Below are 22,024 nucleotides of genomic sequence, written 5' to 3' on the forward strand. Positions count from 1 at the left end.
TTCGGACACTCACGCTTCCCAAATCTCTCACCAGTAATGAAATGCTTTGCACGCCCATTCCTCCAATCAATGTGGAAAACCTCTCACTCACCCACATTTTATCTGCTATACTCTTGTCCACTCAATTTGTCTAAATGCCCTTGCAGCCTCTTTGCATCCTCAACTCATAATTCTATGTTTGCGGATAACTAGTAGTGTGTTTGGTCCCCACATCCAAATAATTGGTACAGACTGAACTGCAGCCCGAAGAACTGATCCTTGTGGTACCAGACTAAATCATAGCCTGATAATCTGCATTTCAATCAGATAACCAATCCTCAATTCATGTCAGTATATTAGCCCCTAATCCATGCACTCTAATTTTGTTTACTAACTTATATTGGACTTTATCAAAAGCTTTCTGAAAATCCACCATATCCAACGGGTCTGCCTTACCTCTTTCACTGGTAACATTCTCAAAATACTTGGAAAAGATGTGATTTGCCTTTCATAAATCTATGTTGACCGTCCAGTTATCACATTCTTTATAGTAGATCATATTTGTATTATGACAGATGTCAGGCTAATAGATCTTTAATTTCCTGTTTTAGGTCTCTCCTTTCTTAAATAGGGAGGTTTCATTTACAATCCTTCAGTCTGCAAGCACAATTTCACAATCTGTAGAATTTTGAAAGATGATCACCAATGTATCCACCATCTGTACAGTCACTTCTTTCAATACTCTGGGATCTAAATCATGTCGCCGAGACTAAAGGGTTGGAGCTTTAAGGGAAAGGCTGAATAGGTTAGGGCTATTTTCCTGGAGAATTGGAGGTCGAGGGGCAACCTTTATTTATAAAATCATGAGGAGCGTGGATAGGGTGAATAGCCAAGGTCTTTTTCCTAGGGTGAGGGAGTCCAAAAATAGGGGATGTAGGTTTAAGGTGAGGGGAAAGATTTAAAAAGGACCTGAAGGGTAACTTTTTCACACAGAAGGTGATGCAAGTATGGAACAAGCAGTTAGAGGAAGTAGTGGAGGCAGGTATAATTAAAAGATTTGAAAGGCATCTGGATAGGTACATGAATAGGAATTGCTTAAGAGGGAAATGGGCTAAATCCTGGTAAATGGGACTAGGTCATATCGAGATGTCTAATTGGCGTGCGAGTTGAACCAAAGGGTCTGACTAACTCAGATCTCTTCCCTGGTGAAAACAGACACAAAGTAATTATTTAGCTTCTCTATCACTTCCCACAATATTTCAACTCTGCCTATAATTGACTAATATTGTACTTGCTAATAGTTTTCCTCTTTACATACTTATGAGCACCTTTACAATCCATTTTCATGCTTCTTGCTCATTTATATTTAAACCTCCATTATCAGTTTCTTAGTTCTCTTTTACCAAGTTCTAAGATGCTCCTGATCCTCAGGCTTACTAGATTTCTGGAAACCTTAAGCCACCTCCTTTTATCTAATACAATCAATCAATCTTTAGCTTCCTTTGTCGACTATGGTTAACTCACTTTTAAGGTGCAAAAATCTAATCAGAAAAGTAATGCACATGTTTTATAAAAAATTTATTTAATCTGTAAATTTTATACATTGCACATCTACTTTCATATCTTTCACCAATCCATAACAGCCAATGGGCCCCTTAAACCTTCATTGCCTTGTTTAGATTTAAGACCCTAGTTTCAAATCGAATTACATCATTTTCAAACTTTATGGAAAATTCTATTACAAATTACATTTTATTATCTAGGGACAAGAAATTTTAGGCAACATTACTAGTATTTAATAATTCATCAGAAAAAGATGCCAGTGATTTAGTAGAAACTAATGTAATTTTATTTAGTATGAAAGGTGACAATACATATCTAGGGAATGAATTAAAGACCCAACCAGTTTAACATTAGTGGAAGAAAAAAACAAAATGGAACCCTTACTAAAGGAGAAAATGGAAGAACACTTGAAATTAAAAATATAACAATGAATAGTCAAGTATGGATTTCAAAAATGAAAATCCTTCTTGATCTAATATATCAAACTTTTGGAAAAGATAGCAGAGAATAGATAATGGAAGTGTTGTGTATGCCATTTGTTCAATTTTCAAAAGGCCTTCAGAAATGTGCCCCATATACTGAATGTACATTTTTTGACTTAATCCAATCAGGAATCTTGAAGCCACTGGAAATCCAAAGCAAAGAATAGGAACAAAGGATGGATATTCAGAATTTCAGGAGGTGGGAAGTGATATTCCACAAGAATTTGTATTGAGATCACAACTGTTCACAATTTATTTCCTAAATGCACAAAGTTCAAATTGTTATTGATAATTGATAAATCTTTGATACCAAATGACACCAGCTTGCAGATGAAGGGTGAGCAGTCAATTCTGAGGAGGACTACAACACATTACAGGAGATAAGTAAATTTGTAGAACAGGTTATTAATTGGTAAAATGAAGTTCAGCACAGATGCATGAAAAAGCGAGGTAGTACATTTTGCTAAGAAGAATAGGGAGGTACTTATTTGGTGGGGCAGAGGAATAAAAGTATCCCAGAATACAAACTAGACTTCATAGTTACAGAATAAAGAGACCGGCATTTGCAATTTTGTCTATGTACCAATATCAATGAGAATGAGGGGTATCATTTGGTCTGTTTTATTTCTCCCATAGCTTTCATTACATTTCCTGCTTTTTATCCCACACAGAAGTTAGTCACTGCAAAAACTACTTTAAGATAATACTTGTTCATTGCCAGCTTGTCCTGCATTTCAAAAAAACTTAAAACATTCAATATAGTTTATTTTTCTATTGGCACTGAATGAATCGCTTATTTAACTCATGAGATTGATAGTCTGAGGTTTCCATATCCACTCATTTCTTAGCCTGCTAGCACTACTGTTGGACTGGGAAGAGGGGAGGGAGGTATGGAGCATTAGATGCACCATATCCTCAGAAGAGGCTTCTTTTGGATCACACCAATCACAACATTACAAACTTTCAGCAACTGTGCTTTAAACAGAGACCTGTCTCTCTCAATCTGGATCCAAGCCAGTCAGTAAGACTGGAGCTGACATCCTTTTCCCTTGTGGATGAAGTTTATTAACCAAGTTTTAGTGCTCTGAGCACACAGCAGACCCACCTGCCTTACGAGTATTAGCTGCATTGATTGGGAAAACTGAAGTACATTTTCCGTTTGCAGATCTTTCAATGAATTATTTTGAACTAAGCAGGTGAGCTGAATGCACATTTTTCATTCTTTTTCAATGCTAATACCTTCCACTTATCTGTTCTGAATTTTATCTACTCTATTTTGCCCTCCTATAAGTCTTGGAATTTCTGGGATTCTTAACTGGTCCTCCTCTTCTTAGGCAGTCCCTTGGGATTGAGAATGACTTGCTTCTACCCTGTTACATTTTGAAGACCTGGTACACTTACTCTAAGCAATAATTTATATAAGCTTTGAGGAATTTATGGCTCAGGTATCAGCATTTCATGCATCGTATAACAATGAGCTTTTGAAAAGTGTAAATACCATATCTGATTTAAGCAAACACTGACAACACTCTGCCAAGCTATTAATTACTGCCAAAGATTTATCACCCTGTGCCACCTAGCATTCAAGCTAAGGATACAGAGATTGTACTTAACTTATTGCAATGTCAGATTTGCAAGGCACTTCCTTCCAAGATCAACTCTGATTGGAGATTAAACAAATCAAGGCACTGACCACAGCTCAATTGCTTGGAATATTCACACTCCATGCAAAATGTAAATTACATGAGCCCATAGAAATGTTACTGTAAATTCAAGCACTAATTTTTTCCAAAGGATGGCACAACAAGCTTATGATTGGAAACAGCATCCAACTGCCTAACATCACTAACAAGGTCCAAATTATTCTTATGCCAGATTTTGATACTGGTACTTGAACCATTGAGTAAGTCCAAACACACAAAATAAACTGCCTGAAGATGAATCATTTCTCTTTCCTTCTCCAAGCTGAAAGTATTCAGGTCCAAATAGGTATTACATACCTTCCACTCTCCATCCTTCTTCAGATTCTTGATCACCCCAGTTAAAATTTCTACAAGAAAAGAAAAACTCCAGTTGAGATCATAAGAAAAGTATTTATGGGGTAATGTTTATTTTCCTGTCTTTATATAGTAGTGTAAAGAGGATACGTGCCATATTAAACAGAAATAAATAAATAAAGCACAGCCCTGGATCAGTTAAGTCCTTCAATCAAAATACAAATATGACAAGCAACAAATAGATCATTGAAATGTGCAGCTTATTCAAGGAACAGCTACTGTGGATCCTTGAGAAGTATGTACCTGTCAGGCAGGGAGGAAGTTGTCCAGCATGGGAGCAGTGGTTTACTAAGGAAATTGAATCTCTTGTCAAGAGTAACGAGGCTTATGTTAGGAGATGTGATGGCTCAGTTAGGAGGCTTGAGAGTTACACGTTAGCCAGGAAAGACCTAAAAAAAAAAGGAGCGCTACAAGGAGCCAGGAGGGGACATGAGAAGTAATTGGCGGATAGGTAAGGCTTTCTACAAGTATATCAGGAATAAAAGAATAACAGGAATAAGAGAAGGGCCAATCAAGGATAATAGTGGGAGGTTGTGCAGGGAGTCAGTAGAGATACGGAATGCACTGAATGAATAATTTGAAAAAGACAACTCTATCAAGGAGAATATGGAAATACAGGCCACTAGATTAGATGGGATTGAGATTCAAAAGGAGGTGGTGTTAACCATTCTGGAAAGGGTAAAAATAGATGCATCCCCTGGGCTCAATGGGATTTATCCAAGGATTATCTATGAAGCCAGGGAGGAGATTGCCGAGCCTTGGGCTTAGATCTTTATGTTGTCATTGTCTACAGGGATAGCACCAGAAAACTGGAGGATAGCAGGGGAGTAGAGACAACCCTGATAATTCTAGTCCAGGAAGCCTTACTTCAGCTGTGGGTAAAGTCATAGAGTCATAGAGATGTACAGTATGGAAACAGACCCTTCAGTCCAACCCGTCCACGCCAATCAGATATCCCAACCCAATCTAGTCCCACCTGCCAGCACGCGGCACCATATCCCTCCAAACCCTTCCTATTCATATACCCATCCAAATGCCTATAAAATGTTGCAATTGTACCAGCCTTCATCACTTCCTCTTGGCAGCTCATTCCATATATGTACCATTTGCGTGAAAAATTGCCCCTTAGGTCTCTTATATCTTTCCCCTCTCACCCTAAACCTATGCCCTCTAGCTCTGGACTCCCTGACCCCAGGGAAAAGACTTTGTCCATTTATCCTATCCATGCCCCTCAATTTTGTAAACCTCTATAAGGTCACCCCTCAGCCTCCGACACTCCAGGGAAAACAGCCCCAGCCTCTCCCTGTAGCTCAGATCCTCCAACCTAGCAACATCCTTGTAAATCTTTTCTGAACTCTTTCAAGTTTCACAACATCTTTCCAATATGAAAGAGACCAGAATTGCATGCAATATTCCAACAGTGGCCTAACCAATATCCTGTACAGCCACAACATGACCTCCCAACCCCTGTACTCAATACTCTGACCAATAAAAGAAAGCATACCAAACGCCTTCTTCACTATCCTATCTACCTGCGACTCCACTTTCAAGGAGCTATGAACCTGTACTCCAAGATCTCTTTGTTCAGCAACACTCCCTCGGACCTTACCATTAAGGTGTATAAGCCCTGCTAAGATTTGCTTTCTCAAAATGGAGCAGCTCGCATTTATCTGAATTAAACTCCATCAGCCACTTCTCAGCCCATTGGTCTATCTGGTCCAGATCCGGTTGTAATCGGAGGTAACCCTTTTCTCTGTCCACTACACCTCCAATTTGGTGTCAACTGCAAACTTACTAACTGTACCTCTTATGCTCCCATCCAAAGCATTTATGTAAATGACAAAAAGTAGAGGGTCTAGCACAGATTCTTGTGGCACTCTACTGGTCACAAGCCTCCAGTCTGAAAAACAACCCTCCACCACCACCCTCTGTCTTCCACCTTTGAACCAGTTCTGTATCCAAATGGCCAGTTCTCCCTGTATTTCATGAGATCTAACCTTGCTAATCAGTATCCCATGGGGAACCTTATCGAACGCCTTACTGAAGTCCTTCTAGATCACATCTACTGTTCTGCCCTCAATCCTCTTTGTTACTTCTTCAAAAAAAACTCAATCAAGTTTGTGAGACATGATTTCCCATGCACAAAGCCATGCTGACCATCCCGAATCAGTCCTTGCCTTTCTAAATACATGTACATCCTGTCCCTCAGGATTCCCTCCAACAACTTGCCCACCACTGAGGTCAGGCTCACTGGTCTGTAGTTCCCTGGCTTGTCCTTACCACCCTTCTTAAACAGTGGCACCACATTTGCCAATCTCAGTCTTCCGGCACCTCACCAGTGACTATCGACAATACAAATATCTCAGCGAGAGGCCCAGCAATCACTTCTCTCGCTTCCCACAGAGTTCTTGGATACACCTGATCAGGTCCTGGGGATTTATCCACTTTTAACCATTTTAAGACATCCAGCACTTCCTCCTCTAATCTGGACATTTTGCAAGATGTCACCATCTATTTCCCTACAGTCTATTATCTTCCATATCCTTTTCCACAGTAAATACTGATGCAAAATATTAATTTAGTATCACCCCCATTTTCTGTGGCTCTACACATTAGATGCTGATCTTTGAGGGGCCCTATTCTCTCCCTAGTTACCCTTTTGTCCTTAATATATTTGTAAAAACCCTTTGGATTCTCCTTAATTCTATTTGCCAAAACTATCTCCTGTCCCCTTTTTGCCCTCCTGATTTCCCGCTTAAGTATACTCCTACTTCCTTTATACTCTAAGGATTCACTTGATTTTTCCTGTCTGTACCTGATATATGCTTCCTTTTTCTTAACCAAACCCTCAATTTCTTTAGTCATTCAGCATTCCCTATACCTACCAGCCTTCCCTTTCACCTTGACAGGAATATACTCTCTCTGGATTCTTGTTATCTCATCTCTGAAGGCTTCCCACTTTCCAGCCGTCCCTTTACCTGCAAACATCTGCCTCCAATCAGCTTTCGAAAGTTCTTGCCTAATACCATCAAAATTGGCCTTTCTCCAATTTAGAACTTCAGCTTTTAGATCTGGTCTATCCTTTTCCATCACTATTTTAAATCTAATAGAATTATGGTCACTGGCCCCAAAGTGCTCCCCCACTGACACCTCAGTCACCTGCCCTACCTTATTTCCCAAGAGTAGGTCAAGTTTTGCACATTCTCTAGTAGGTACATCCACATACTGAATCAGAAAATTGTCTTGTACACACTTAAATTCCTCTCCATCTAAACCTTTAACACTATGGCAGTCCCAGTCGATGTTTGGAAAGTTAAAATCCCCTACCATAACTACCCTATTATTCTTACAGATAGTTGGGATCTCCTTACAAGTTTGTTTCTCAATTTCCCTCTGACTATTTGAGGGGTCTATAATACAATCCCAATAAGGTGATCATCCCTTTCTTATTTCTCAGTTCCACCCAAATAACTTACCTGGATGTATTTCTGGAAATATCCTCCCTCAGTACACCTGTAATGCTAGTCCTTATCAAAAATGCCACTCCCCCATCTCTCTTGCGTCCCTTTATATCCTTCCTGTAGGATTTGTATCCTGGAACATTAAGCTGCCAGTCCTGCCCATCCCTGAGCCATGTTTCTGTAATTGCTATGATATCCCAGTCCCATGTTCCTAACCATGCCCTGAGTTCATCTGCCTTCCCTGTTAGGCCCCTTGCATTGAAATAAATGCAATTTAATTTATTAGTCCTACCTTGTCCCTGCCTGCCCTGACTGTTTGACCCACTTCTGTTCTTAGCTATACTCGTCTCAGATCGATCTCTTTCCTCACTATCTCCCTGGGTCCCAACCGCCAACCTTACTAGTTTAAATTCTCCCAAGCAGTTCTAGCTAATTTCACTGCCAGTATATTAGTACCCTTCCAATTTAGGTGCAATCAGTCCTTCTTGTACAGGTCACTTCTACCCCAAAAGAGATTCCAAAGAGTTGGAAAGGGTTATAAGAGGTAGGATTTATAATCATCTGGAAAGGAATAATTTGAATAGGGATAGTCAACATGGTTTTGAGAAGGTTAAGTTGTGCCTCACATGAAGATGACTAAACAGGTGCATGAGGGTAAAGCGGTTGATGTGGTGTATATGGATTTCAGCAAGGTATTTGATAAAGGTCCCCACAGTAGGCTATTGCACAAAATAGAGGCATTGGATTGAGGGCGATTTTGATGAGAAATTGGCTAGCTGTAAGACAACAGCTTGTGGCTGTTGATTGGAAACGTCGAGCCTGGAGTTCAGTTACTAGTGGTTTACCACAAGGATCTGCTTTGGGTCCACTGCTGTTTCTCATTGTTAGAACGGACTTGGATGAAGGCATAGAAGGATGGGTTAGTAAATTTGCAAATGACACTAAGGTCGGTAGAGTTGAGGATAGTGCCAAAGGATGTTGTAGGTTACAGAGGGTCATAGATAAATTGCAGGGCTGGGCTGAGCTGAGGGGTGGCAAATGGAGTTTAATGCGGTAAAGTGTGAAGGCATTCACTTTGGAAGGAGTAACAGGAATGCAGAGTATTGGGCTAATGACAAGATTCTTGGTAGTGTAGATGAGCAGAGAGATCACGGTGTCCAGGTACATAGATCCTTGAAAACTGTCACCCACATTGATAGGATTGTTAAGGAGGCATACAGTACGCTAGCATTTATTGCTAGGAGAATTGAGTTTTGGAACCAAGAGGTCATGCTGCAGCTGTACAAAACACTGGTGTGGCCACACTTGGGAGTACTGTGCACAGCTCTAGACACCACACTGTAGGAAGGATGTGGAAACTTTGGAAAGGGTTCAGAGGAGATTTATCAGAATGTTGCCTGGTATGGAGGGGAGGTCTTATGAGGAACATGAGGCTATTTTCATTAGAGAGAAGGTCGAGAGGTGACTTAATTGAGACATAAAAGATAATCAGAAGGTTAGATAGAATGGACAGACTTTTTCCTCACATGGCGATGGCGAGCACGAGGGGATACCGCTTTAAATTGTGGGGTGATAGATATAGGACAGATGTCAAAGATAGTTTCCTTACTCAAGAGTAGTAGGGGCGTGCAAAGCCCTGACTGCAATAGTAGCAGACTCGCCAACTTTAAGGGCATCTAAATGGTCAATGGATAGGCATATGGATGAGAATGGAATAGTGTAGGTTAGGTGGGCTTCAGATCAGTTTCACAGCTCAGCACAACATCGAGGGCCGGATGGCCTGTAGTGTGCTGTAATGTTCTAGATAGAATGAGGGGACCAGATTAGAATCACTGACTTCATAAAACCTAATGGACAAGAAGAAATAAAAAGTGTAAACATGGCACTCTACAGTTCAAGTAGTAAAATGTTTTACCAATAGTCATCATTTAAAATTCAACAACCAGTTAGAGCATATTGCTAGATTTATAGAGAATTTGCATTATTACATGTATTGCACACATTGTGAAATCTCAGAGGATTGCTGCTAGTTCAACTTATTGAGCTGTCATTTATAATTAATAATACATAAATCATAGAAAGTGTTTTATTCATACTTGTAAGTGTATTATGTAAAAGGTTAAATTAATTCCTCATTTTAACAAACAGTAATGGAGAAGAAGCCACTTAGAGTCAGAGTTATACAGCATGGAAACAGACCCTTCGGTCCAACTCATCCATGCCAACCAGATATCCAAAATTGATCTAACCCCATTTTGCCAACCCATATCCCTCTAAACCCTTCCCATTCATATACCCATCAGATGCCTTTTAAATGTTGTAAATGTACTAGCCTCCTCTACTTTGTGGCAGCTCATTCAATACACGAACCACCCTCCGTGAAAAAGTTGGCCCTCAGATCCTTTCTAAGTCTTTTCCCCCTTCCTTTAAACCGATGGTCTCAAGGTTTGGACTCCCCTACTCTGGGAAATAGACCTTGACTATTCACCCTATCTATGCCCCTTGTGATCTTATAGACCTCCAAAGGCACCCTTCAGCCTCCGATGCTCCGGAGGAAATAGCCCCAGCCTAGTCAGCCTCTCCCTGTATCTTAAACCCTCCAACCCCAGCAACATCCTTATAAAATTTGTCTTAATACCAACAACCTGTCTCCTCTTGGAGAAGCTCAATATTTGAACAATTCCCTTGAAATATTATGGTGTGACATAATATTAAAGACAGTCAGATTATAAGCATTAAGATGCAATTATCCAGAAGTGCTCTGAAAATGTAGACATTTTAAAGGCTGATCAGCAAAAAGCAAAACTGGTACATCTTAATCACTTCTGAATGTTGTTACAAATACAGTCATTGAAATGCAGTGGTAATAATGAACTGGAGGCAGTTCTCTACTGACTGTGTAAGAAGCGCAACTCAAAGATTAAAAAGTGGAGCTCTCATACAACCAACTATTTTGACTTATAATTGCACATTGGGAACTTAACCAAAGTGTAGAATAAGAGCAGATGATTATTTAGCTGAGCTTAGATTAGGAGCCATATTCTTATAGGCAAAAGTGAGGACTGCAGATGCTGGAGGTTAGAGTTGAAAAAGTGTGGTGCTGGAAAAGGAAGCAGGACAGGCAGCATCTGAGGAGCAGAAAAATGGACGTTTCCAACAAAAGCCCTTCAGTCCTGATGAAAGACTTTTGTCCAAAACATCGATTCTCCTAGCCAAATTCCAACATTCAGATCTTGCCCATATTCAGTCACATCAGTAATTGGGATGTTTCTCAGATCACAAAGAGTGGAGTCCCCACAGCAGACAAAAGCTGGTGAGGAAAAGTAGTGTTGAGCTAGTTGAAAGTTTAGATTAGTGTGGAAACAGGCCCTTTGGCCCAACAAGTCCACACCGACCCAGACCCATTCCCCTACATTTAGCCTGCACCTAACACTACGGGTAACTTAGCGTGGCTAGTTCACCTAACCTGTGGGAGGAAACCGGAGCACCCGGAGGAAACCCACGCAGACACGGAGAGAATGTGCAAACTCCACATAGTCAGTCACCTGAGGCGGGAATTGAACCTGGGTCTCTGGCGCTGTGAGGCAGCAGTGCTAACCACTGTGCCACCGTGCCATTCTTGCCCAATACCATAAAAATTGGCCTTTCTCCAATTTAGAACTTCAACTTTTAGATCTGGTCTATCCTTTTCCATCACTATTTTAAAACAAATAGAATTATTGTCACTAGCCCCAAAGTGCTCCCCCACTGACAGCTCAGTCACCTGCCCTGCCTTATTTCCCAAGAGTAGGTCAAGTTTTGCACATTCTCTAGTCGGTATATCCACATACTGAATCAGAAAACTTTAGGTGGGAGCATGCTTTGGGCAGTATATGGATGGTGATGGCTTACACAAGGGGACACAGCTTTAAAATGGAGGGGTGATAAATATAGGACAGATGTCAGAGGTGGTTTCTTTACTCCGTAGTAGGGGCTTGGAATGCACTGCCTGCAACAGTAGTAGACTCGTCAACTTTAAGGGCATTTAAATGGTCATTGAATAAACATATGGATGAAAGTGGAATAGTGTAGGATAGGTGGGTTTCACATTGAACATTACAGCGCAGTACAGGCCCTTCAGCCCTTTGTATTGTGCTGTGGAACCAATGTTCTATTACTGGGCTCAACACCTGGATGGGGAATCACGCTCCCATAGCCAACATTTAACCAACGTTCCTGGCTGAAACACAAGCAAACGTAAATAGTTCACAAGGATATGAAGTAGTTTAGTTGCAATACTTTCCAAATAGCCTACTAATGGCAGATCAATATGCCCGCTAGTTTGCACATTAACGACAATACAAATCTAAGAATTATGACATAGCAATAGCCTACAAATGAAACAATAGTTCTAAAATTAATTTTTTCAGACATCCAGGCCTGAATAAGGGCTTATGCCTGAAACGTCAATTCTCCTGCTCCTTGGATGCTGCCTGACCTGCTACGCTTTTCCAGCAACACATTTTCACCACAAAATTCAAACAGGGCAAACCAGTTGGAAAAAATTTTAAAACATTATCAGAATACCTTCAGTTCATGGGTTAGACAGCCCAGGCCTACTGAATCTCATCACCTCAGCCCCCATAATGATGAATTAAGTATGATAAATGACATTTGTCTGTGTTGTCTATGTCTCAGATGGAGGATTCCCAACAGGAATCAACATATTCAGGCAAAGGGAATAAGAAAAACAGTGCAGTTCATTCTAATACAGGTTTGGATCCTAGTTTTAGTCAGGACAAATGCTGCTTATTTTATAACAGGCCATTTTTTTATTTCTAACATGTAAACAGAAACCTTACTAAAACGGAGAGAAAAACTCCTTTGGAATCTAATGTGGATATACCCAGCAACTATCACACTGTTTTTATAAGGGACTGAAATTCATTCTCAATTGCTTCCCAATCTGCAGCCTAAATAAAATCAAATATTCAAAACCATGCAACCTCTAACATAATTCTGTGCAAAATACCTGTCTATCACTCTGATCCTTGTAAACCTCCAATGGCCTTCTGTCCTGTGCAGACAAAAGTTCTACGTCCGCCACCTGCCCTTTTTATTTCCACAGTATTTGCTCCTCCTTACCTTTGCAACCACTGCTAATCCCAAGTTTTCAGCTCTCAAAAATTCTCGGTTGAGATTTTTGCTCTCCTTTCCAGTATCATCTGTGATACAAAGCAGTAGTCCTACAAGAAAAAAACTTTAGCAGCACAGATCCAGCTACATGCAGATAGCCATTTTGGAACCTGATGACTTAGGCCTGCTAAAACTAGGCAATTTTACTCATGCCGACAAAGTCGAAGAGGCTACAAAACCCAAACTTGCCATACTTAATTCCTTTCATTTAAGCTAAACTGCTTTTCAGCAGCAGTTTCCCAACAAATCAGACTAACCCATAGTTTCTCACACAGTCGGCTACTGCAATTAACCCAAATTAACCTTACACATATGGACTACTGGCATGCTACCTTTGCATCAAACGTTGTGAAATTATTTATTCTAAAGCTTTTACTAATTAATGATCCAAGTAGCTCTAAGGTTATAGATCATACTATCACTACTACCACCACCACCATTGCTTGGCTGCTGTTAAATGATCACTGTGTGGTCATCATATGAGACATGGATATGTTTTTCAGTTTTGGTTAGAATGTTCTCTATGGTTAAGTAACATACTGACAACCACTACTTGGGATTAATGAGGATTGATTGGACACTGAAGGATGGCTAACCAGCCAGTACCCAACAAACAGCAAGAGTCTACTTTTTCCAAAAGGGATTTGGAAAAAAAAAATCAAAATTGGCCAAAATTCAATTTAACACAATTGAGAAAGTGCAACCATATAATATCAAATTTGCAGTGTTAATTGAAAATGAATGTAGTCTAACATTAGGGAAATTAAACATCTAATTAAATGTAACAGAGTAAAGTCTCATTTTGCACATTACAAAATTAGAGGCTGGAGGAAGAACAGGTAATATAGTTTAGCTAAACTCTGCAGTGTGAGACAAAGAGTTAATTATCAGCGCAGACATCATTAAGATGTTTAACTTACTTGCAACATGAAATCATATTATTGGGTTTCACAATATCCCTAAGCCTTAATAAAATTATCAAAACCAATAAAACAGAAACTTAGCTCTGAACCAAATTAGATTTATTGAAATTTTAACTGATAACGTTGGCAACTGACTGATTAAAACAAACTCACTCCTTGGAGAACGGATTTTTGAAGTTGGCCATTTTGAATGGGCAGTTTTGGTGGTAACTCCACTTGTTTCTAGCTGCATTTGAACAGCAAGTCCTCAAATAAGAGCAGGTTGAACACAGTTTAACAGTTAGCTTGCAACAAGCTGGTCAACCCATTTATTGAAAAGGCTGCACTATAATTTAACACACACCCTGTGTAGACATTTTTTGTGTCATATTTGAGAGACTACATTGTGAACTTCTGTCAAGGTCTGAAGAAATTTGACAATAAGACAATACTCCAAAGTTTATTACAGTCCAGGAAATTACACAAGGCCAGTTCAAACTTCCCGTCTTCAATAACTGCTGTTTATCAGGAAAATAAAATGACTAAATTGCAGACACCTGTAAACCCTGATCAGAGAATCCAACACTTTGAAAATCAACAAGCTGGGGCAAATAGGGAGTAATTAGGCAAAAACAACAGTATTCAGTAACCATTCATTAGCATGCTCAGAAAAAAAATGCATTATAAGTCAGTCATGAATTACCACAGCAAAGCACAACCCTGTCTTCAACTGCTCATCTCCTGACAATCCTCACACTCAGTTACAGGACGGGGGAAGAAATGAGCCCGTTTCTGTGTGTTAGCATGCAGTCTGAGCATGCATGCATGCACGTCTGTCCGTGTGTGTGCACGTGATGCCCCTGTATTGCAGAAACTGTAAAACTCCATATTGCTCATGTCAGAATTTTTTTTCTGCGAAATTCAAAGGCTTGCATGGGCATGGAAAATAACATAAGCAGCAACCGTCCAGGCAACCATTGTTTATGGAGAAGCTATACCGCAGAATATGAAGAGCAGTCCAAAAGTTAATTCAACAGTTTTAATCCATTACCAAGCACATCTTCACACATTGGGGCCCTCTTGCTGCTGCTCCCTTCCAAGAGTGCCATGAGTAAGATGTATGGTTTTAACCATAACCACAATGAGACCAGTTAACTCAAGTCAGACGAGGAACCAAACCTGGGACCTTTAGATCAAATGCAGTCTCACACACACACACAGCATATTATATTATTGCGAGTATCATTAATGCTACCACACAGAAGAAAGGTTATTCTGGTTTTTGGGGGAAAAAAAAGTCACAGAATACAAGCATTTTTGTGATTTAAAAGAATTCGCACCGTTTTGAGATGCTACAATACTTCTCAGAAGGACTACACAAGTAGTAGTAGTAGTAAAGGGGAAGTACAAAGTTTTTAAGATTTGGAGGAATTATTTTAAACTAGGAAGGTAGCAAATCTATGGAGACTAGATCATAAAGTAGATTCAAGGTTGAAGTTAGATTTTTTTCAAATCAGTAAGGGAATCAAGAGAGTTAAGGGAGAAAGGCAGGTAAGTGGCATTAAGGATTAACAGATTACCCATTCAAAGTTTGGGAGAAGATTTGTAGCTCGGGTGCTCGTTGTTGTGGTTCTGTTCGCCGAGCTGGGAATTTGTGTTGCAAACGTTTCGTCCCCTATATGGGTGACATCTTCAGTGCTTGGGTGCCTCCTGTGAAGCGCTTCTGTGATGTTTCCTCCGGCATTTATAGTGGCTTGTCTCTGCCGCTTCCGGTTGTCAGTTCCAGCTGTCCGCTGCAGTGGCCGGTATATTGGGTCCAGGTCGATGTGTTTGTTGCCATGATGTCCCATGATGTCATTGAATGGCAGAGCACTTCACAGACTAAACAGCCGAGTTTAGCTCCTACATTTTATGGTCTAAGTCGCTGGAATTACAGCACCGTAGGACTCAATGAGCTTAATGGTATCCATGCCAGCATTCTGTACAGCAATCCAGTTGGCACCACTTCCTCCTTCTACCCTGCCCCCCACCCGCCCTGAAAGTTACAGCCCCCAAGTGCCTGGCCAGTTTGAAATAATAATCTTCTCTGCTCCACCATTCTTGTAGGCAGCGTGCTCAAGCTCTTTAACATTTTCTGTGCTGTATAAAAAAATTCTCAACCTCCCAAACTCAAACTAATATTCCTTTGTTTTTACAAAAATGTTGGGCTGCCTATGGTGGATAGCACCTTAAAATGGCTGCACGTGGTTAAGTGTTTTACTCAACTTAGAATAGCTTGCTCGGCGTAGTTTGTTTTGGAGCAAATCATCAAGTTGGATTAATGGCTCTGTAGGTAGATCTATCCAAGGTAACAGCTTATATATGCAGCTGTGGTTGCTTGTGTAGAAATAATTAGATAAGAGCTCCCTGCATGCAGATGGTCTAAACTGATTAAGTACAAAATTTGACTCATATGTCACAAGTGGTAGGAAAGATCTATTCGTTTTTGTTAAGATTTACCGATAACCATAGTTATAGATTTCAAACATATACACACAAAAACTGCACAATAAGCATGCAAGAGACGCCATTTTGAAAAATCCTATAAAGATGGAAACCCATTTACAAAATGCAAATAGAAAGATTTATAATTGCAGCTGCAAGATAATGTTTGTGTAACCTTCCAAGGTCAAGTGAGAAAGAAGCTGTTCTTAGCTATAACTGCATAACTAACTTCATATCAGAATTGATGTTGCAAATTTTATAATAACTGGACAAAATTAGCATCCTTTTGTAACTCCAATGAGAACAGTATGTAAAATAAATTGCATAACAGAATTCAAAAGGTACTTACTGATAAGCTAGTTAATGCGATGCAGTTAGCAACTGTGAGAAGGAGTGCAGTTATCAACACATTTGAATGTGATTGTATACAGTATCCACTGTCAAAAGCTACTAGGAAGGGAGATCTGAGTGTCTAGGAAAAATCATGCCTACCCATATCTAACCATGCAGTTAGATGATTGGCTTAATTGGAAGTTTATGCAATTAATTTATAATATAATTAGTCTGTAATTGCTAAAGACAAACTGAAAACAAAAATGTATAAAAATGTCTGTCTTTTCTTTGTCCACTGCAGCAACGTCTGGATTTCCAAAGGCTTCTTCCCACTGGTAATTTCAATAAACTCTGATGCTGGAAGAGGACTCCAGGTGTCGAGTGATTCATTTTCATTCCACCCCAACAATTAATATGAAAAGAATTCATTTAGCTCACATGTAACCCAACTCTAAAGCTCCCCAGCACAATATCAAACCTCATAACTGTCACGTCTGTGCTCCAGGGGATGTAGGGAGGGGTAGATGGGTGACAGGAATGCACAAAATGCAGTTCATCCACATTCAAGAATGCAGGTCTTAGTAATGTAAGAGATTGCATTTCTAAAAAAAAGTAGTCAACAGGCAAAAAAAGTCTCAAATCACAGTCAACTTCAAACGTACTTTGAGCTCAACAACTTGTGATAGCAGTGCTTTAAGCTTATACTGGCGTACTCCAAGTATGCGCACACACCTTTGTTTCAGGAAACAGCATTAAAATTCCCCACCAAAAATCATTTAGTCTCAATAATAAAAATGGATTTCCTTGCTGCCACTTAGAAAAGCTGATAATTACTGCTATTTTTAAAAACTTGTTCATGTGATTGTTGGCCAGGCCAGTATTTAATACTCTTCCTTAGTGTCCTGGAGGGTGACAGTAGTGAGCTGCCTTCTTGAAGCCCTTGAAGTGGATGGAATCCCCATTAGCGCTGTTCGAGAGAAAGTTCCAGGATATCGAGCCAATGAGTTAAGGAACATCAATATAACAGCAAATCACAATGTTGTGGCTGGAACAGAAATTGATGTTGGTGGTATTAATTTCCTCAGAAATTCTACGTGGGGCAGATCATGGGGTTGAAAGTTACCATGGAAAGAGCATTGGTGAAAATGCAGATGACACATTGCAATCGCTGTGCACAGGTGGCAAAAGCAGCGAATGCTGAAGGTAACGAATGGGATGCCAAACCTTAAAAATCACTGCAGCCATTCAATCCATCAGACAAGGGTTCAAGCCATTTTAAACTGTATCCTTCAGATGAAGCAGTGAAATATTTCATGTGAAATGCTGCGCAGGAGAGTAGAACTTGCTCGGTTCGTCCCAACTGCAGAGAATCAATTTATGATTTGAATTCTCTCACTTGTGCTCAGTGCAAATCTTTTGGGCAAACACTATGTATAATATAGAACACAGAACAGTACAGCACAACACATTGGCCCTTGATGTTGCGTGCTGGCCTTATGAATAAAACTGAGTTAACAGTTAATGTAAAGAGAGGAATATCAGTTAAGTATTTTCAGATTTGCATTGTTGCTACTAATCAGCATTACAGCCCTCCACATGTCTATGATTTCCCTTTGTCTCCATTTATAGGACAGTCCTTTTGCAACATAAAGCCAGGCCAGCCCAGGCGAGGAATATTTCTTTTCAAAAAGAAAGACCAAATAAACTAGCTATGCTATGGGTAGGAGGGGTGTTATCAGAGAAACTTTGTGTACAGAACAAGCTGAGTAGTCGTAAATCCTTTTTACTACTAATTTGAACTGGAAAGAGTGTAGAAAAACAGCTAATTTTGACTTGGATAAAGCCATATTTTCAGGTAGAAATTACCAATTCATATACCATTCAGTCACCAAGAGCAAAACATTAGGTTTGATTAGACTATAACACTTCATTTTAGGCAACTTCCAAAAACAATACAACTGTCAAGGCCATCACAGTTCCTTTCAATGAGTTTGGATGAGAAGGTTTAGCCAGGAGATGAATAGCATGAAAGTATTCTTTCTCACTGTTCACTAAATTGGAGCAATCTGCTTACATACACTATGAGGCTGCTCAGAACTTGCAAGTAACAACCACTGCCTGCTTTGACCAGGAGACTTTAATTCTGATGGAATGTGGGCTGGCCTGATTTGAGATACAAAGATACTGTACTCTGCTCAACTTGCAGCCAATATAAAATATTCATAAAAAATGCCAAATCAAGTTCAGACAGCACAAAAGCGCCAATATTACATTTTTTTTTATTTGAAGTGATGAATTAAATGAACAGAGTGTTGCAAGATCAGCGTCATAATCAGCTACAGATATTTTTGCACGCACCCAATCTAAATTCACTTAAAAACTCCAAATGCTCTTCCTAAAAAACTCAAATGGGAAAGGACTAGAGCTATAACAACACTGATGGCATTTATGAGATTAAGTGCACATAGCAGTGAATTTCAAAAGCTACTAGAGTATCATGCTCAATGAAGTTTGTGACATTAAAAGCAAAAGGGATATTAAATATTGCTAATGGGATAGAATAAACCTTTAAAAGAAAGTTAATGACTCAAAAGCCAGAATCATGTTTCTTCTCTGCTAGCTCATTCATTACAAAGTAATAAGGAAAAAGATGTGAAATGTGCAATGTTATCCAATTGATCAACTCATTAGAGAGAATCGACAAGTTATGTAGAAAGCATAACACATCGGCCCTTGATGTTGTGTGCTGGCCTTAGAATAAAACTGAGTTAACAGTTAATGTAAAGAGAGGAATATCAGTTAAGTATTTTCAGATTTGCAGGGTTCAACTGTTTAATCTTATACGGATGAATGACACCAAAGTATTTACAGAATCACAAGCATCTTTAAAATGTGCTTCAGGAACTCTATTTACTAGCTTGCTACTTGCAATGCTCAAAAATGAAGAAACAGGAAACAGGTTTGTGACACAAGGTTTTAACATTTGAACATTTCTTCAACTTCCTGAAAATAACTTGTTAAAACTCCCCTACAGTTCACATCAATTCTATCACTAAGAATTAAACAATGGTGACATTTTCATTAAATATTTACTTGAACATTAGTAAACCTGTATCTGGAATATAAGAGTGATGTTATGTGGCTCACTGATATGGATAGCGACAATGGGAGTAATCTGCAGACAAAAACCTGGCAGCACAAGATAAATTATACATTTAAATTTATCACTTTAAATGGGATTTTTCCTATAATACATCACAATACAACTCTGATGAAGGAACAACAAGTGTCAGCTTTGGTCATTTACTGAAGCCTAAAAAGATCACCAATTGTTATGTTGTAAACTATTGTATGACTATAATACCACCTATTAGGAGTTCCAGCTGTCTTGGTTGAGACTGCTTTTGCAGGATCCTGTTGTATCTTTCCCTCTGACCAGGATAAACTTATTCTCGTTCTAAGGTAAAGTTGCCATTGTCCAAGCAGACCACAGGCCTGAGGGGGTCAGTTAGCTGGACAGCTGGTTTGTGATGAAGTAATGCCAACAGCATGGATTCAATTGCTATGGTGGCTGAGTTCCTCATGAAGGCCTATCTTCTCAACCTTACTCTTCATCTGAGAAGTGGTAACCCATAGGGTAAACTCACCATCAGTCATCTCTCTCTCTAATGAGACAGCAGCCTTCTGGTCTACTGGCACTATGGTAATTTTACTCCGATTCTCTACTGTCCAAGTCACAAGCTACCAAACATGGTTTGCACACCTTACTTTAGTTAAAAATATTAGGAAAATTCATTTCCTGTTTCTCCATTTCTTCGCATTGCACACAAAAGAGAGAGTAGACAGATTTCCTAAATTATAATTTTTATGTTATTACAAAATCGCCCACACAGGGTAAATGGGCACAAGAGATAGAACATAGAAGAATACAGCGCAGTACAGGCCCTTCAGCCCTCGATGTTGCGCCGATCAAAGCCCACCTAACCTACACTAACCCACTATCCTCCATATACCTATCCAATGCCCGCTTAAATACCCATAAAGAGGGAGAGTCCACTACTGCTACTGGCAGGGCATTCCATGAACTTACGACTCGCTGAGTGAAGAACCTACCCCTAACATCAGTCCTATATCTACCCCCCCTTAATTTAAAGCTATGCCCCCTTGTTCGTTCAAATGCACTGACTTGGTGGGAAATGTTTATCAAGGTGACTGAAGTATTAATGCTGAGACACTTGTTGCTCAGGATATTAACTAATGACTTTTAAAGAAGTGGTAGAAACAAAACATTTACCACTTGTCCATGAAAAACAGGAATAAGAGGTTCCACCCATTAGGAGCAAACTGAAAAGGGTGCAGGGATATCCAAATACAGTGGAAAATTAGGCTGAAATACGACAAGTAAAATTCAGTGCTGCCAAGTACAAAATTATAACACTAAATAAACAATAACTGTTCAATTAAAAAGGATAAAAGCACAGAGAAAAATAGAATTTCAGAGTATTGGCTAGCACGCAAAATCATCTGCCTATATAATGGTTGTCATTCTATAAATAAAGCAGAAGTTCTGTTCAGACAAGTGGTAACACACACAAATCACTTAGTACATGACACTGAGCCTACATAGGTCATTGCCTCTCCATCATTGGGGGAAATCTAGTTACCACATTACAGAAGGACTGCATGGTATCAGAAATTATCAGGAGTAACTCACAGGTAGTAATTTTTTCAAAGCTTCATATATCTTAAACTGCCATTAGTAAGCACGATCTCTGCAACAACTTCCAAAGCAACTTAGGAGCTCAAGTGTATTGGTCAAGCTAGATCAAGAAAACTCAAAATGATACAGACCAGTATGAACCAAACTTTTCTTAGTCTTTTTCTGCCTGACCTTCAGTAGGCTGCAATGCCAGAATGGATTGGCTATCTAATTTATGTGCAAGTCTGAATGATTCAAGACTCCAAACCTTCAAAAAAAAAACAAGCAATATATTACTCTGTGAATCACTGCACTTAGCGGATCTTAAAAGCAGAACAAAGGCTTGAAGCATCGCTCAAATGAATTAGAAAGAGAAAATTGGGAAAACCAGAAGGTTGTGAGTAAGTTAAATATTTTAAGCTTACCAAAACAATGACAGTTTTTTGATTTGGTATATTAATACTAAAACTTTATAGGTTTTATTGCTTAGTCTGACTGCATGCAGAAGAAGGGCTTATGCCCGAAACGTCGATTCTCCTGCTCCTTAGATGCTGCCTGACCTGCTGCGCTTTTCCAGCAACACATTTTTCAACTCTGATCTCCAGTCCTCACCTTCTCCTGACTGCATGCAATTTCAAAAAGAAGCAAATAAATCGACCCAAATCAGTTTCACTGAACCCACAGAGTGTATGAGGCTGCAGTTATATTGCCATTGCTGGCCTTGGCTAGATAATGCAATGTACATGCTCACACGGCAATAATCTATTTGACTGTGTGCTACCTCTAGTTGTGAATGGCATGCTGTAACTGCCACAGACCTGAACACCACCTGTAGAGTTATATGAAAACAAGCTCCGCTATTTGATCTGCAAACTTTTGGATCATTTGG

At 39.6% G+C, this 22,024-nt stretch overlaps 1 protein-coding gene across 3 annotated transcripts in view; it reads right to left on the reverse strand.

The window, feature by feature from the left end:
* stxbp2 (syntaxin binding protein 2) overlaps positions 1–22,024 on the reverse strand; it is a 65,360-nt gene that overhangs the window by 39,018 nt on the left and 4,318 nt on the right. For 2 of the 3 annotated variants that reach the window (XM_072564211.1, XM_072564212.1), the window contains exon 2: positions 4,025–4,074. In XM_072564211.1, the coding sequence (XP_072420312.1) occupies positions 4,025–4,074 (50 nt within the window). Of the gene's footprint in view, positions 1–4,024; positions 4,075–12,666; positions 12,744–22,024 lie in introns of those variants that run through there. The other variant, XM_072564213.1, reaches the window with a different exon arrangement.

Source organism: Chiloscyllium punctatum, chromosome 46 (genome assembly GCF_047496795.1).
Source record: "Chiloscyllium punctatum isolate Juve2018m chromosome 46, sChiPun1.3, whole genome shotgun sequence".
In the NCBI taxonomy this organism is placed as follows: domain Eukaryota; kingdom Metazoa; phylum Chordata; class Chondrichthyes; order Orectolobiformes; family Hemiscylliidae; genus Chiloscyllium; species Chiloscyllium punctatum.